This window comes from Lepus europaeus, chromosome 1, assembly GCF_033115175.1.
Source record: "Lepus europaeus isolate LE1 chromosome 1, mLepTim1.pri, whole genome shotgun sequence".
Taxonomy (NCBI): domain Eukaryota; kingdom Metazoa; phylum Chordata; class Mammalia; order Lagomorpha; family Leporidae; genus Lepus; species Lepus europaeus.
This window is the reverse complement of record NC_084827.1, coordinates 10,973,443-10,991,179: the sequence shown is the minus strand read 5'-3', so window position 1 is coordinate 10,991,179 and position 17,737 is coordinate 10,973,443. Positions and strand designations below refer to the sequence as shown.

Genomic DNA, 17,737 nt, shown 5'->3' with positions numbered 1-17,737 from the left:
CTGGAGTCTGAGAAGAAGTGAATGAAAACAAAAGAGCAGGAAAAGGAACTTAAATGTATGCAATAATTTAACATTTCACCATGCTTCTGTACCCCTGTTCCAAGGTGAAGGATTCCTCGAAACTACACATAACCATATTCTTTGCAAATTTGTAACATGTATTTTGTCATAGTGGCAGGAAAATGAGGTGACAGGCTAGGTCAGGATATCTGCTAGATTCATGTTCCCTAGCTTCATAGGAGGAAAAATGAACATGCTAAGGGCCAACCAGGAAATTATCATGGGTCAGGGGAAGACTTTGTCCTTGAGTTGTGCATTCTGTGGTCAAGTAGATCTTGAGATCTCTTGTACTATATTCGGGTAGTTTTACTAGGATACCAAGAATCTTTATTAACTCCTTTGATATTCAAGTGATGCTGCAGCATAAGCATACTTTTGTGAAATGAGTGAATAAGATGTAGATGAATGCTTTACAAAGAAAAAGAGCTGCAATAGTGTATATAAATAAGCTAATTCTCTCCCTTTGATTCTTTCAGCTGTGGGCTACACACCAAGACCCAGTGATGGTGCAGCCAACCCTGGAGAGGACACTGAATATCCTCAAGCTGGATTATGTGGACCTTTACATCATTGAAATACCCATGGCCTTCAAAGTAAGTTCAGATGCTTACAAATAGGTCTCTGTAATCCAGTGACCCTGAGCCAACAGCTGCAGGCAAGAGGCTTGTTAGCATCCCTGAATGTGACTCAGTTTTGTTAGTATAGTTCAGAGCCTGAAAAATGCCACAAAAGATTATGTTAGCAGACTTAGGTCTGGACCCCAAGTTTCTTGATTCTACATTCAGTGTTGTTTCTTTTCTAAAAAATTTTAATTAAGTTATGCAAGTTTCATGTAATTCATATACACAGATTTGGGAATAAAGTGACACTCCCCACCCAACCATCACTCCCGCTCATGTTCCAACCCTTCCTCCTCAATCCTCACATATTCCCACTCTTAATTTTTACAAAGATCTATTTTCAGTTTACTTAATCATTGTACAGTTAACCCTACACTAAGTAAAAGAGTTCAACAAATATATGAAAAAAAGACGTACTGTTCCTCAAAGGAAGAGACAAGAACTGTAAACAATCATTGAATCTCAAAATGTCTATTTCACTCCAACATATTACATTTCAGGTGCTGTATTACCTTAGATCAAGGAAAATATGTGATATCTGTCTTTTTGGGACTGGCTTATTTCACTAAGTAAAATGGTTTCCAGTTGTGTTCATCTTGTTGCAAAAGATAGTATTTAATTTTTTTACAGCTGAGTAGTACTCCGTAGTGTATCCATAACATAATTTCTTTATCCAATCAACAATTGCTAGAAATCTGGGTTGATTCCATATCTTAGCTATTGTGAATTTTGCTGCAATGAGCATGGGGGTACAGATAACTTTCCTATGATGATTTCTTTTGGTTTTAGTAAATTCCCAGGAGAGGGATTGCTGGATCATATGGTAGGTCTACATTCAGATTTCTGAGATGTATCCATACTGTCTTCTACAGTGGCTAGAAAAGTTTACATTCCCATCCACAGTGGACCAGGGTACATTTTCCCCCACATCCTTGCCACCATTTGTCATTTGTTGATTTCTATATGACAGTCATTCTAACTGGAGTGAGGTGAAACCACATTGTTGTTTTGATTTGCCTTCCCCTGATGGCTAGTGCTCCTTAGCATCCATTTTCTCAAGTGGCTGTTGGCCATCTGAATTTCCCCTCTTGAAAAATGTCTTTTGAAGTTCTTTGCCCATTTCTTACCTAGACTGTTTTCTTTTGTTAACTTTCTTGAGCTCTTTATAGATTCTGGATGTTAACCCTTTATCAATTGTGTAGTTTGCAAATATTTTCTCCCATTCTATCAGCTGCCTCTTTGTTGAATGTTGCTTTTGCAGTGCAGAAGCTTCTCAGCTTGATGTAATACTGTTTGTCAATTTTGGCTTTGATTGCCTGTGGTTTTGGGATCTTTTCCAAGAAGTCTTTGCCTGTGCCAATGTCTTGCAGTTTCCCCAAAGTTTTAAGGTAATTTGATGGTAACAGGTCATAGATTTAGGTCTTTGATCCATTTTGAGTGTATTTTTGTGTATGGTGTAAAATAGGGTCTAGTTTCTACATCTGCATGTGAAGATCCAGTTTCCCCAGGACCATTTGTTGAAGAGACTGGCCTTGATCCAGCCATTGATTTTAGCTCCTTTGATTTCCTCCTTTCCAGTTTGTATCCCTTTGATTTCTTTTTCTTGCCTAATGGTTCTGGCTAAAATTCCCAGGACTGTATTAAATAGCAGTGGTGACAGTGTAAATCCTTGTCAGGTTATGAATCTTAGGGGGAATTCTTCCAGCTTTTCTGCATCCAGTAGGTTGCTGCTGGTGGGTTTCTCTTAAGTTGCCTTGATTGTGTTGAGCAATGTTCCTTGATTGTATTGAGGAATGTTCCTTCTATACCCAATTTGCCTAGAGTTTTCATCATGAAAGGGTTTGTATTTTATTGAATGCTTTCCCTGCATCTATTGAGATAACCACATGGTTTTTTGTTTTTGTTCTTCAATTTGTTAATCTGATGTATCACATTGATTGATTTGCAAATGTTAAACCATCCCTGCATGACAGAGACAAATCCTATTTGGTCCAGGTGGATGATCTTTCTGATGTGTTGTTGGATTTGATTAACTAATATTTTGTTGAGGATTTTTGCATCTATGTTCATCAGCTTTATTCATCTATAGTTCTCTTTCTGTGTTGTAGCTTTTTCTGGCTTAGGAATTACAGTGATACAGGCTTCATAAAAGGATTTTTGGAGGGTTCCGTCCCTTGTAATTGTTTTCAATATCTTGAGAGAATTGGGATTATTTCTTCTTTAAATGTCTGGTAGAGTTCAGCTGTGAAGCAATCCTGTCCTAGGTTTATCCTTGTTGGGAGGGTGATTCAATTTCCACCCCAGTTATTGGTCTATTTAGGTTTTCTAAGTCTTCATGAGTTAATTTTGGAAGGTTGTATGTGTCCAGGAATCTATCCATGTCTTCTACATTTCCCAATTTCTTGGCATACAGCTCTTTGTAGTGATTCATGATGATTCTTTTTATTTCAGTGGTATCTGTTGTTACCTTTCCTTTTTCATCTCTTCTTTTATTGATTTGGGTCTTCTCCCTTTTTTTTTGATTATTGGACCAATGGTGCATCAAATTTCTTCATTTTTTCAAGAATAAGCTCAACTCACTAATCTTTTGTACTTTTTTGTTGCAATTTTATTTATTTCTTTTCTAATTTTAATTCTTCATTGCTTCCTACTGATTTTAGGTTTTGTTGTTATTTTTCTATGTCCTTTAGATGCCTTGTTAACTCATTTATTTGATACATCTCCAATTTCTTCATGTAGTCACCAATTTCTACAAACTTCCCTCTTAAGACTGCTTTTGCTGTACCTCATATGTTCTGATATGTTATATTGTCATCTTCATTTGTTTCTAGAAATTTTTTGATTTCTCTTTTTGATTTATTCTGTGACCCACTGTTTGTTAAGAAACTTGTCGTTCAGTCTCCATGTGTTTGCATGTTATCTAGAGGTTATTGAGTTATTCATTTCCAGCTTCATTCCATTGTGGCCTGAGAAGATGCGTGCTATGATTTTTATTTTTTTAAATTTTCTGAGACTTACTTTATGGCTTAGCATGTGGTCTATACTAGAGGAAGTTCCATGCACTGATGAGAAGAATGTGTATTCTGCCACTGTGGGTTGAAAAGTTCTATAGATATCAGTTAGGTCCATTTGGTCCCTGGTGTTGATTAGATCTGTGGCTTCTTTGTTGATTTTCTGTCTAGTTGATCTGTCCACTGATAAAAGTGGGGAATTAAAGTCTCCTGTTACTGTTGTATTAAAGTCTATGTCTCCCTTTAGATCCCCTAACATTTCTTTTAAATAGCCAGGTACCCTCTAATTGGATGTATAGGCATTTATTAAAGTCACATCTTCCTGATATGATCCCTTAATCATTACATAGTGCCCTTCTTCATCTCTTTTAACAGTTTTTATGTTAAAATCTATTTTGTCTGATATTAGGATGGCAAGACCAGCTCTTTTTTGCTTTCTGTGGCATGGAATATCTTTTTCAATCCTTTCACTTTCAGTCTGCATATTTCTTTGTTGGTGAGATGTGTTTCTTGTAGGCTGCAAATAGATGGGTTTTGTTTTTTAATCCACTCAGCCAATCTGTATTTTTTAACTGGAGAGTTGAGGCCATTTATATTCAAGGTGACTATTGATAAGTAACGACTTGACCCTACCATTTTTCCATAAATATTCCTATTGTTTACTTTGGATTTCTTTTGTAGTTTACTGGGGGATTTTCTGCCTTCACATTGTTTCATAATGATGGCTATCTTTCTGTGTTTCTGTGTATACCACCTCCTTAAACTTCTTTTGTAAGGCTGGATAAGTGGCAACGAATTCTTTCAATTTCTGTTTGTTATGGAAGTTTTTTATTTCACCTTTATTCATAACTGAGAGCTTTGGGACCACTGCCTGCAGTGCCAGCATCCCATATGGGCGCCAGTTCAGGTCCTGGCTGCTCCACTTCCAATCCAGCTCTCTGCTATGGCCTGGGACAGCAGTGGAAGATGGCCCAAGTGTTTGGGCCCCAGCACCCACGTGGAAGACCCAGGTGGAGTTCCAGACTCCTAGCCTCAGTCTGACCCAATAATGGCCATTGCAGCCATTTGAGAAGTGAACCAGCAGATGGAAGATTCTCTCTCTCTCTCTCTCTCTCTCCATCTCCTCTCTCTCTTTGCCTCTGCCTCTATGTAACTCTGACTTTCAAGTAAATAAATAAAATGTTTAAAAATTAAAAATAAATAAAAATACATGAGAATTTTGCAAGGAACAGTATTCTGGTTTGACAAATTTTTTTAAGACTTGTACTATACCTTGCCATTCCCTTCTAGTCTGTAGGGCTTCTGATAAGTCAGCTGTGAGTAAATTGGATACCCTCTGAAGTAATCTGGCATTTCTCTAGTGTACATTTTAGAGTCTTTTCTTTATATTCTACTTTCGAAAGTTTGACAAGAGTGTGCTTTGGCGACGATCTTTTCTGATCACATCAATTGGGAGTTCTATCTGCTTCCTCCACTTGGACTTTCCTTTCTGTCTCCATATTGGGGGAAGTCTTCTTTAATTATTTCACTCAACAGGCCTTCCAGTCCATTTTCTTTTTCTATGCCTTCAGGAACTTCGAAGACCTGTATGTTGAATCGTTTGATAGTATCCTACATATCTCCAACACTATTTTCTTTTAAATATTATTTATTTATTTATTTATTTGACAGGTAGAGTTATAGACAGTGAGAGAGAGACAGAGAGAAAGGTCTTCCTTCCGTTGGTTCACCCCTAAAATGGCCACCACGGCTGGTGCTGCACCGATCCGTAGCCAGGAATCAGGTGCTTCCTCCCAGTCTCCCATGCGGCTGCAGAGGCCCAAGCATTTGGGCCATCCTCCACTGCCTTCCCGGGCCACAGCAGAGAGCTGGACTGGAAGAGGAGCAGCCAGGACAGAATCCGGCACTCATATGGGTTGCCAGTGCCACAGGCGGTAGATTAACCAAGTGAGCCATGGCGCCAGCCCCTCCAACACTATTCAAGTTTTCTATTTTCTTGGGTTTTTGTTTTTGTTCTGACTGTAAAATATTCAAAGATTTGTCTTTTAGTTCGGATATTCTTTATTCTGCCTAACCAAGTCTGCTATTAAGGTTTTCCACCACATTTTTTTTTTATGTACTGAATTCATCATTTCTAATATTTCATTTTGGTTTCTTTTTAAAACCTCAATTTCATGGGAAAAATTTTTGATCATGTCATGTGTGTTTTTCTTTAGTTCATGGATTTGCTTCTGATTGCATTTGAGTATCCTGATTGATTTTTTTAAATTCTGTTTCCAGCATTTCCTCTCTCCATCTTAACATTCTAATATTGAATTGTTGTTGTGATCCTTTGTGGGAGTCATGTTGTCTTCCTTATTCTTGTTTCTTGAATTTCTGTGTTTGTTTTTAGGCATTTGTGGGGTTGATTTCTGTTTTTTTCCTCTGATGGCTTTTATCTTTCAGCTATACCTCTGTGGCTTACTGGAATGTCTACACTTTCAGTGAATACCAAGAGTTGTGTGAAGGGTGTGGCCAGGGAGCTCTGGTCAGTGCTGCAGGGTAGGGCGAGCATCCAGGGTAACACCCAAGTTGGGTGTGGTAGATCGCAGTGCCTGGGTGTTAAACCCCAGTGTGTTACGTGCCACCATATGAACCGCACAGATTACCAGCATGGTACTCACTGTGAGCAGTTCCTGCTGCAATGACCTGCTCTGAGCAACCAGGAACTCCAAGCATGTGGAGCCGCACCCAGTGATTGCTCTGAGACCCAACTACACCCTGCACCTCTTCCCCATAGTTTCAGCACATAAGGCTCCTACAGTTGCTGGGTACAGAGATTTCTCTCTGCCCTGCCAACCTGTCCAGTCAACAGAGAGGCAGATGCTCCCCGAGACAACTCCACCTAGGCGTGCTTGATCCTGGGAAGCTGCAGGTGCATCATTATCCTATGTGGTTGTCCAGCCACCTCCCAGCCAGGCTCAAAGTCAGCGGGGACTGCAGATCGTTCCCTCCACTAGAATCTCTGGAACACACACGTGCACAAGAGCCACTGGCCAAACATCACTCTCTCCCCACCATTGCTGCCAGTACTGTGGAGAAGAGGACATCCTGTCTCAGCCAGTTGCTTTGCACACACAGAGTCTTCTGCAGCTCCTGCCCAAACCCAGAATGGTGCCCGGCCTTTCTCAGCCAGGCAACGGGTGCAGTTGTGGGGAAGTTGGGACGAGATAAATGTGCTCCCTCTGCTTCCACTGGGTCCGTGGGCAACTGCAAGCAACCGCTAGTCCCCAGGCTGCAGTCCGGTCCCATGGCACGCTCTCCCTCTGGCTGTATTGTCTTGGGTTGCTGCAGTCTGGTCGTACCTCCATCTCCAAGCTGCCACCTGCCCTGGCTCTTAGCTGCTGCAGTTGTTCACGTTCCTGCTCGACGGCAGCATCCTCCACACAGGTCCACGGCACTCCTGTTCCTCTTGTAGGATTTCCACGGCAGTTTTCTCTCTGATTTCCCCTTGAGAGTGCACTTCATACATTTTTTTAAACTGGTATCCCTACTTTAGTGCAGCATGTCATTCCCTAATCCACAATCTTTGAAGCTCCTCCCTCAGTGCAGTTTCTATTACAGCATGTTTCTACCACTATAACTGAAATTACTTTTATCAAACCAGCAAGTTGTCCCTAACTGTACTCCACATCATAGTTGTCTGATAGGCAGACACAACTTTCTCCCCACTCAGTCATGAAAATCATCCTGCATAACATAAGGGAAAGTAATATAGATGACTAACAATATATCCACCTTGTACCATCTCCCAAAGGAGACAGATTTGCCAGTTTTTGGATCCAGCTGCAAAGCTAGTGTGTCTAAGTGATCTCTGTTCTAGTTCAAATGCAATCCTTCCTTGAATTTTCTCAATCTATAACACAGCATTAATTTAGAACCCAAAGACACACCCAATATACACAGCTAAAGAGCAGTACCTGCTTTAAAATTTCATTGAGGGAAGGAGAGATTGATAAACAAAATTGGTCCCTTGTCTATGAGTTCAATCAAATTTTCTTGTCAGGACAAACAAGAACCCTCTGTCATTGCAGAGGCCAAAATTCTTCCAATTAACCAATCTGGCTGCTCAATTCTATCCTCTAGGAGTCAACAGAAGGCTGGCTCTCCTCTGTAGCCACATCCAAGACAGACTTTGGGGAAGATGTTTCTTTTGTATCCTATTTCATAGAAATATAGGTTTGAAGACTTCACAATGGCCTTAATAACCACAGGCTTTTGTTAGATAGTGGTTTCACAGATAAGACAACATCCCTTAAAATCTTGACATGCTTTCAGTAAATTCACATTCAGTCTGCTTCATGAATGATAAAAACTAAAAATCTTACATGGTCCCATTTTTACATCTATTCCTTGGCCTATGGATTTTTGTCTCTTGTACCTGCTGGGTTTGCCCATCTACACAGGCCTCAGCTTAGTGGCATCCCTTTTGGTCTCTGATTTGAAATAATACAAAACAAGCAGGCACAGGTAATGTTCTCCTTGCACCTATGTTGCATCCCCTTGGATGGTGTACCTATGTCAGGCAGAGCATCTGTGGCCTATAATCTTGCCTTCAGCTGGAACTTGAGAACTATTATTCACCTAATATGCAATCACAAATCAACTTCAGTGTGTACTGACTACTTAGGCAGGTTCACTGTGCAATGGTTATTTAAATATCCTACTTCATCTTGGGCTGTAATTTCTACCACTTGCTTGAATTCAGAGAGATAGATGCTCACTTAAGTTAAGTGAAGCAACTTAATAAGTACAGGCAGGCAGCAAGGGACAACAGAAGCCCAGGATTCATGCAAGCAACTTCGTAGGCTCAGGAAAGCTGCCCAAGGTGAATGGAGTCTCATCTGTGCATATACATTGGGTGAAGATGAGGATTCCAAGGAAACCCATTATGGATTTTAGTTTGTTGGTTTGTTTATCCCTAGGGTATACAGGGTATAGAGGGTATATCCCTAGGGTATAGATAGAACATCCTCTTTGGGGAGGGACAAGAAAAGACGTGGGGCTATTCCAAATATTTCTGTTTATCTTAAAATGTTGCATCCCCAGTACACTCTGCAATCACTCTTGAAAACTTTAGGTAAGAAAGGAAGAAGAGCCACCCAGGGACTTGTCCAGCACCAATCTTTCATTTCCCTCCAGGCTGTTTACCATCCTGCCTTGGATGACACTGATTTTTCTAACTCTACAAAGCTCAGATCTCACTTTTTACTTTCTTACAGTGCATCCCAAAGCAGACAGAACCCATTTTAGCAAAGCATCATCTGATCTCTCATCTAAGTCCAGTAGCAATAAATACATTTATCTTTCTTACAATATCTGACTAAAGGCTACAAAATTGGTCAACTAACCCAGTGTTTTTCTACTAATATGCTAAAGCCACAGCCTTAGCAAGCCCATTGTCTGAGTCTTAGGACACAACAGGGAAATAATTTATGTCATGTTATTGCATAGCAGAAATAGCCACATCTCGGCTCGAGACAGGAGCATCCTCACTGATCACAATCCTTAGCTACTTCTGCATTTTTAGGTACATTATTTGCAATACTTGAAGACATATGAATTAGTCATAACTCATAAATGACAGAGGTCAAACTGAAATTGACTTTAATTAAACAGGGGCATGAAGAAATCTGAGGAGTGTCTAATTCAGGTACAGCTTGATCCCAAAGTGCAAACAATGTCTGTATTTCTGGCCCTTTCTCTGTTTCAATCTTCTGGTTGGCTTCTCAGAACTTCTTGTTTGTGGATTGCAAAATGACTGTCAACACACCAAGCTTACATTCTTAGTACAAATGAGAATTCACAGAAAGGGAGAACATACAGGTCAGGGCCAGGCCAAAGCCAGGAGCCAAGAACTCTGCTCTGGTCTCCCACAGTGTAGCAGCTACCCAAGTACTTGGCCATCCTCTGATGCCTTCTCATTTGTATTAGCAGGTTTGCTGGGTTGGAATCAGAGTAGCCACAACTCCAATATGGATGCCAGCATCACAATTAGTGGCTCAGCCCTCCAAACTTTAACAGCAGCCCCCTCGATTTCCATTATTTAGTTCCCAGATGTGCTGCAACAACTCTTCCAGGGTGAAGAGGGGATGGAATGCAGTGAATAAAGAAAAAAGACAAGAGATTATGGAAAAATGAGGGGCCAGAGGAAGCTTCTCCCTGAGCAGAGAGGAACATCTCTTTTCTCTCCTGGCAGCTTTTATTCCCTCCAGAACATTCAGTCTTGCTGCATCAACAAAAGTCTATTTGTTCACATCAGCACAATTTTGCTTACTGGCAGTATACACCAGGCTACATCTCCCAAGGAAGAGGAGAACATCTTGTGTGATAAACAGACCCTTGTCCATTATCCTGGAACAAGACTTCCAAGGCCTTCATGATGTGGGCCTTCCCACAATCTAAGGTACAAGAGAACAGTTCCCATCATCCTCGGCCTTCCAAGGGATGCAGCCATGGTGTTCCTGTCTCTCTTCTGAAGAGATTGCCAAGATGACACCCACATGGTCCCCGGCAAAGATATAAATAAAATAATTACACTGTTCTGTTTTGCAGCCTGGAGATGAAATCTATCCCAGAGATGAGAATGGCAAGTGGTTATACCACGAGACAAATCTATGTGCCACATGGGAGGTAAGTTCAAGTGGGCTTTTATTTTAGAACAATTTTTTTTTTAACTTTTGACAGGCAGAGTGGACAGTGAGAGAGAAAGAGAGACAGAGAGAAAGGTCTTCCTTTGCCATTGGTTCACCCTCTAATGGCCACCGCGGCCGGCACGCTGTGGCCGGCGCACCGCGCTGATCCGAAGGCAGGAGCCAGGTGCTTCTCCTGGTCTCCCATGGGGTGCAGGGCCCAAGCACTTGGGCCATCCTCCACTGCACTCCCGCGCCATAGCAGAGAGCTGGCCTGAAAGAGGGGCAACCGGGACAGAATCCGTCGCCCCGACCGGGACTAGAACCCGGTGTGCTGGCGCCGCTAGGTGGAGGATTAGCCTGTTGAGCCACGGCGCTGGCTTAGAACAATTTATTTTAAACAGTGATCTGGTTGATGTTGTCAAATTTATACTAACAGAGCATGTGTTTCAAACAATATGTACAGATGCATGAAATCTCTCCTTCTTGGAGCTGAATAATTCTTTTGTTTTACTGGAAGACAAGAATTACAAGGAAGAGGAGGAGGAGGGTGTGAAATGCAAAAGAAAATGTAGAAATATGTTTTAAGATCAATTTTTAAATTGAATTTTAAAGAGCCAATAACCAGATTTCTAAAAGAAAACCTTTAAAACAAGAGGATGTATGAATGACTTGGGATAATTCTGGATCCAATTTTGAGCCAACTGCTGACTCCTCTCCAAGATCACAGAGTGGAAACTGTGGGAAAACAGGAGAAACTTATGGATTCACAGTGGGGAAGGAATTTTGGAAGTTTGTGAGGTAGTTTTACAGCTTTGACCTGGAATAGGAGGCAACCCGAGGAGCAGTAAAGGACATTTGTCATAAGTATGGGAGAGGAGCTACCGAAGCTCTTTCTCCACTTTCTTCTCCCCTGCCATAGCCCAGGGGCAAGTACTGCCTGCTCCAAACACAGGTACAAACTGAGGCCTCATGGTGAGAAGTCTTCAGAAATCAGATCAGAGCAGCAGTGGCCCAGCAACTCGGGAAGCTAAGAAAAACACAAGTCACTAACTGGCCTTAGTCATTTGTTTCCCAGTCACTCCCATTCCACACTCCAGAGCCTGGGCAGTCACACTGTGATGAGCATATCCATCTACCTCCCCCTGTGGGTAATGGTTGGGAACTTGACCCATCTGTGTAAAGAAGCTTCGGGTGGATTTTCAGGTGCTGGGCTCTACACCCAGGAGACCAAGTGCTCACTTCTGACCTCAGCGTTGCTGATAGGTTTGCCTGGGAGGAACTGCCTCATAAGGTGGCAGTATCCCCAGGAGAAGATAGTCCACAGTCAAACATGACAGGGCAGCTTTAGGACTGCAGATTTGAACTCAGTGTTACTAACAATCACAGAAAATGTAAATTTGTCTAAGTACCCCAAATAAAAGGCAGAGGTTGTCAGAATCGATAAAAACCATATTTCACTACATATTATATATTATTAGCTCATCTTAAATAAAAAGAATCAAACAACATAAAAGGAAAATGTTTTCCTAAAAGGAGGGAAAAATGTATTAACCTAACAGTGATCTAAACAAAGCTAGGGTGACTATTTTAATATCAACAAAGATATCAGGGCATATAGAGCAAATCTCAAGGAATTTTAAATTTTTCTAATTATGCAAAGTATTCTGTCTGATACAATTGGAATATAATTTGAAATCAGTAATAAAAAGATGTTTTAAAAATCACCAAATATTTAAATACCAAGAAGTATACATGTAACTCATAAGATAAAAAAGAAATGTATTTTATATGTAATCTATATATTGTCAACACACTTTGAAGGTCAATTTTAGCAGAAAAATATTAAATATTTAGAGGTTGATAAAATCTGTATGAGCTATACAGTAAAAGCATATTACTGAGATAAGCCAAAGATCCAAATGAATGGATAGATATACCATGTCCCTTAATCTGGTTAACAAATTCAGTCCTGATAAATTTCTCTATAGAATGAATGTAATCCTAGTCAAAATCCCAATGAAAATGGAAAATCTAATTCTAAATACAGAAATGCACATGGCTTATAATGGTCAAAGCAAATTTGAAAAAGAGAAAGCTTGGAACACCTATACTAGTTTTGAGAACTGTTGCACAACTATAGCAATCATGATATGCCATGGCAGTATATAGATGGACATCTAGATCAATGGAATAGAACAGAGAGGTCAAATATGTGGTCATAAATATTTGTGGTCAGTTGAATTTTAGCAGAAGTGCCAAGGTAATGTAGAGGGGAGGGAGAATCTTTCCAAGCTCACACCAGGTTGTAAGAACTGATTGTACAGTTTTCTTTATAATTCACACTCAGTGATATCATATTATTAGCTGAGTGTGAGTGGTTGTACTATAGACATTTTGGCACAGAAAGACCCACACTGAAATCCCTAGTAATGATAAGCTAAGTTAGAAGAGCAAAAATCTGGCCTGCGCTGTGGCTCACTTGGCTAATCCTCCGCCTGCGGTGCCAGCACCCCGGGTTCTAGTCCTGGTTGCAGCACCGGATTCTGTCCTGGTTGCTCCTCTTCCAGTCCAGCTCTCTGCTGTGGCCCGGGAAGGCAGTGGAAGATGGCCCAAATGCTTGGGCCCGGCACCCGCATGGAAGACCAGGAAGGAGCGCCCTGGCTTCTGGCTTCAGATCAGCACAGCGTGCTGGCCGTAGCAGCCGTTAGGGGGTGAACCAATGGAAGGAAGACCTTTCTGTCTGTCTCTCTCACTGTCTAACTCTGCCTGTCCAAAAAAAAAAAAAAAAAGAAAGAAAGAAAGAAAGAAAAGAAGAGCAAATTTCTAAGAGTTGCTCCAAAATATGTGTAAAGTAAAAGTGATCAAATTGAACTAATAAAGTCTTTATTATCTATAAAAATATTTAATGTCAAATAACAAGAGGAAAGTTACCCATAATAAAGTATACTTAGATTCTATGTAGCATTAACATCACAGATTTTAGGGGTAGATCAAGGTTGTGTGAACATGCTAAATTCCTACCCATATTAATCAATATATACTGAAGTATATATAGTGTATGTAAATGTATATATATATATATATTATTCTATATTCACACACAAACCTTTTGAAAATAACAAAAAAGTTTAAAAAGAACATTAAAAAACTAGGATACAGCTCTAGCCATTGCAGCCATTTGGGGATTGAATCAGTGAATGGAAGATCTCTCTCTCTGTCTCTGCCTCAGCCTCTCTCTAACTCTGCCTTTCAAATAAATAAATCTTTTTAGAAAAATTGGAATAAACTGAAATGGAAATGAAGATGATCGAAACAGGGCTATAAGTATTTAGCCGAGCGGTTAAGATGCCCGTGGCTCACATCGTATTACCTGGGCTCAACTGCCAGCTCTAGCTTCCAGTTTCAGTTTCCACCAATGCTGAACATAGGAGCCCCTGGTAATGGCTCAGGTAATTGGGTTCTTACCACCCAAGTAGGAAACCTGGGTAGCATTCCTGGGTCCTGACTCTGGTCACAGCCTAGCCCTGGTTCTTTCAGGCATCTAGGGAGTAAACCAGTGGCAGAACTCACTCATAATTTGTCCGTCTCTCTGCCATTCAAGTAAGACAACTTATTTTTATTATTCATGTTTATATAACTATATGACTATATATTTTCCCTTTGAAATAAAGGAAAACATTGATAAACCCAGCATTATAAAGATAGATATCTGACATTTTCTCACTTATAAAGAAGTCAAGCAAAGCTAGAGTTAATGTTGTATATTATGTATATCTGTGCATATTGTATATACAAACATACTTGTGTTAAGAGAGAACAGACAGAAAAAGACAGTTTTGTATCCAAATAGAACAGTATATGTTTTTCACACACACCGAAACATTTATAAAAGCTGATCAATTACTGTGCTATAAATAAAGCTTAACAAATTTCAAGAAATAGGATTTTATTGATGTACTGAAATATATTGCAAAAATATAAGGGGACAATATGAGATGCAGTATTTCACAAATTCATTCCATCATGAAATGCTGCCTCTCCCACCTGCCCCCCATTTTCTTAACAGAATGCTATTGCGACATGAGATCTTTCCTTTTTGTTGAATTCAATTGCCCTTATAAACGTTTATTCTTTTCTGTTTTTCACTTTATTTGAAAGTGCATCACAAAGAGCAGCTTGATCGCTGTGCCAAATGCCCACCACTAAATATTTAATTTGGCTTCCTGTGAGGCCTCTTTCTTGACCTGTTGTCTCTTTCAGGCTTTGGAAGCTTGCAAAGATGCTGGCCTGGTGAAATCCCTCGGGGTGTCCAACTTTAACCGCAGGCAGCTGGAGCTCCTCCTGAACAAACCAGGACTGAAGCACAAGCCCGTCTGCAACCAGGTACAGCTTCAGTTTCCACCGCGGTGGAGGGGACCCAGGACAGCGTTTACTAAGAGAGCGAGGCCTGGACCAGGAGTCGGGAGGTCTTGTGGCTCCATAGCAACCTCATCACAGGACCCTGGGAACACCTTTTGACTTCTCTCAATTTATGTCACCTAACAAAAAAGTTTTGAAAGTTCAAATCACACACACACACAAAAAACAAAACAAAAATTTTTTTGGAGAAGAAAACTTAATGAGAGGAAATGAGACCTGCCAAATATTGCAATATAACATAGAATGTTTAAAATAGTGCAAAGCTGGTCTAGGAAATGATATACAAGTAAATGGAGATCAACAAGCACCTTAGAAACAGACTCCAATGTAATAAAAACTTAATATAAAATAAAGTAACACAAACTGATGGCAAAGAGATTTTTTTTAGTAACTAGTATGAGAAAAATGAGTATATTTAGAAACAAATGTAGATAGTTGCCTCATATCACACTTGGAAGTTTATGTCCCTTCTGATCAGTAGTTAAAGAAGACAGAGAAAATCACTCAGAATAGAAAAAACGAGTGTTAGCTTCTGGAGTGATAAAAACCATAGAAAAATCACAAAAACAATAGTATAGTTTAATAGTATAAACATCTAGAAAGAATTAAAGAGCAAAGAAAAGTAAATAATAACATTTTCAGAAATTTAATAGAAAAGGGGTTTCACATTCTTATGAATTAAAAGCCTAATTAAAATCAGTGGAAATAATCAATAAAAAACATTAATACTCAACAAAACAATGTACAAAGGAAATGAAGAGAAATTCATGAAAGACAGAACTCACAAAACTGTCCAATGTGAGGGTACTTCAGAAGTTCATGGAAAACGCCCATTATGAAAAAAGCATGCATGGATTTCATGATTTTTTTTGCAGAAAAATAAACCTATCTTTAATCCTATTTTTCCACCTAATTTTTGAAGGGCCTTCATATATGAAAAATACTCAGCCCACTGTTTATTAGAGAAATGTAAATTTAAGTGTGATTCTGCATTACATATTAAATTAGCAAAGTTTTTGTTTTATATTTCTTATAATGCTGCCTATAAGCAAGTGATGTTGTGCCAGTGAATGCAAATTGACTCAGTCTGACTGGAAAGCAATGTGGCGATACCTATCAACAGTCTTAACAAAGCTCACAGGCTTTCGTTTTTAGGAATCTATTGTAATGAAATTATCTCAGGTCACCCACATGGATTTAGGTGTGTGTTTATCACAGCATTGTTTATAAAGGGGAAAAACAGAAATATTTGAAAAATTACAGGAATGTTAAACATATAAAAACAGCAGATATTCCTGAATCATTTTGGAAAAAAAGAAAAACGAACATGCTATTAAGGAGAAAGACCTAGATCCAAAATGTAAAATATAGTATGGGGTGAATATGTTATTATTAAAGTAGATTTGGAAGATGGTGTTGTGGTTAAGTGGATTAAGCCACCACCTGTGATGCTGGCATTCCCTATAGGTGCCATTTCAATCCAGCTCCCTGCTAATACACCTGGGAAAGCAGCAAAAGATGGCCCAAGTACTTGGGCCCCTGCACCCATGTGGGAGACCCAAATGAAGCTCCAGGCTCCTGACTTCATCCCAGTTCAGAACTAGCTGTTGTGGCCATTTGGGGCAGTGAACCAGCAGATGAAAGATCTCTCTCTTTATTTTTCTTTCTCTTTTTTTTTTTTAAGATTTATTTTACAGACAGCGCCGCGGCTCACTAGGCTAATCCTCCGCCTGTGGCGCTTGCACCTTGGGTTCTAGTCCCAGTTGGGGCACTGGATTCTGTCCCAGTTGCTCCTCTTCCAGTCCAGCTCTCTGCTGTGGCCCGGAAGTGCAGTGGAGGATGGCCCAAGTGCTTGGACCCTGCACCCGCATGGGAGACCAGGAGGAAGCACCTGGCTCCTGGCTTCGGATCAGCGCAGCACACCGGCCATAGTAGCCATTTGGGGGGTGAACCAACGGAAGGAAGACTTTTTTCTCTGTCTCCCTCTCACTGTCTAACTCTGCCTGTAAAGAAAAAAAAAAAAAGATTTATTTTAAAAATCAGAGTTAGAAAGGGACAGAGAGAGAGGTCTTCCATCCTGCTGAAGGTAGAAGCCAGGAGATTCTTCTGGGACTCCCACGTGGGTGCAGGGACCACAGCACTTGGGCCATCCTATGCTGCTTTCCCAGGTGCATTAGCAGGAACTGGATAGGAAGTGGAGCAGCCAGCACTCAAACCTGCACCCATATGGGATGCCAGTGCTGCAGGCAGCAGCTTAACCTGCTATGCTACAGCACCAGCCCTCTCTTTTTTTTCTCACTCTCTCTCTCTGTAACTCTGCCTTTTAAAGAAATAATAAAATTAATATTTTTTAAATAATGGATTTTTTTAAAAAGTAGATTTTACTGACGAACTTTTAAAAACATTATGTAAAATGCATTTGATTACAAGAAGCTAATTTTGTGCTGCCTCTGTTTTCCATTGCAACCATGTAGGTTGAATGCCATCCGTATTTCACCCAGCCAAAACTCCTGAAATTTTGCCAACAACATGACATTGTTATTGTCGCATATAGCCCCTTGGGGACCGCTAGGAATCCAGACTGGTAAGTAATGCTGCATGTCTCTTCAGGAAGTATGTCCTTAAGTGTAGAGAATGAAACTAATGTCAATTATTTTATTGGAATAATTCCATTTGGCCATGTGATCTTAATCTATTATGTCCCATTGTCCTAAACAGTCTACCTGTAAAGAGTTATTGATTGAGCGGCCGGCGCCGTGGCTTAACAGGCTAATCCTCTGCCTTGCGGCGCCGGCACACCGGGTTCTAGTCCTGGTTGGGGCACCAGATTCTATCCCGGTTGCCCCTCTTCCAGGCCAGCTCTCTGCTGTGGCCCGGGAGTGCAGTGGAGGATGGCCCAAGTGCTTGGGCCCTGCACCCTATGGGAGACCAGGATAAGCCCCTGGCTCCTGGC

At 40.5% G+C, this 17,737-nt stretch overlaps 1 protein-coding gene across 2 annotated transcripts in view; it reads left to right on the top strand.

Moving 5' to 3' along the window:
• Window positions 1-17,737, top strand: part of LOC133764379 (aldo-keto reductase family 1 member D1-like) — a 69,660-nt gene that overhangs the window by 29,023 nt on the left and 22,900 nt on the right. Inside the window, exons 3-6 of one of the 2 annotated variants that reach the window (XM_062198055.1) lie at window positions 537-653; window positions 10,286-10,363; window positions 14,626-14,748; window positions 17,259-17,368. In XM_062198055.1, coding sequence (XP_062054039.1) covers window positions 537-653; window positions 10,286-10,363; window positions 14,626-14,748; window positions 17,259-17,368 — 428 coding nt within the window. The remainder of the gene's footprint in view (window positions 1-536; window positions 654-10,285; window positions 10,364-14,625; window positions 14,749-17,258; window positions 17,369-17,737) is intronic. The other variant, XM_062198062.1, reaches the window with a different exon arrangement.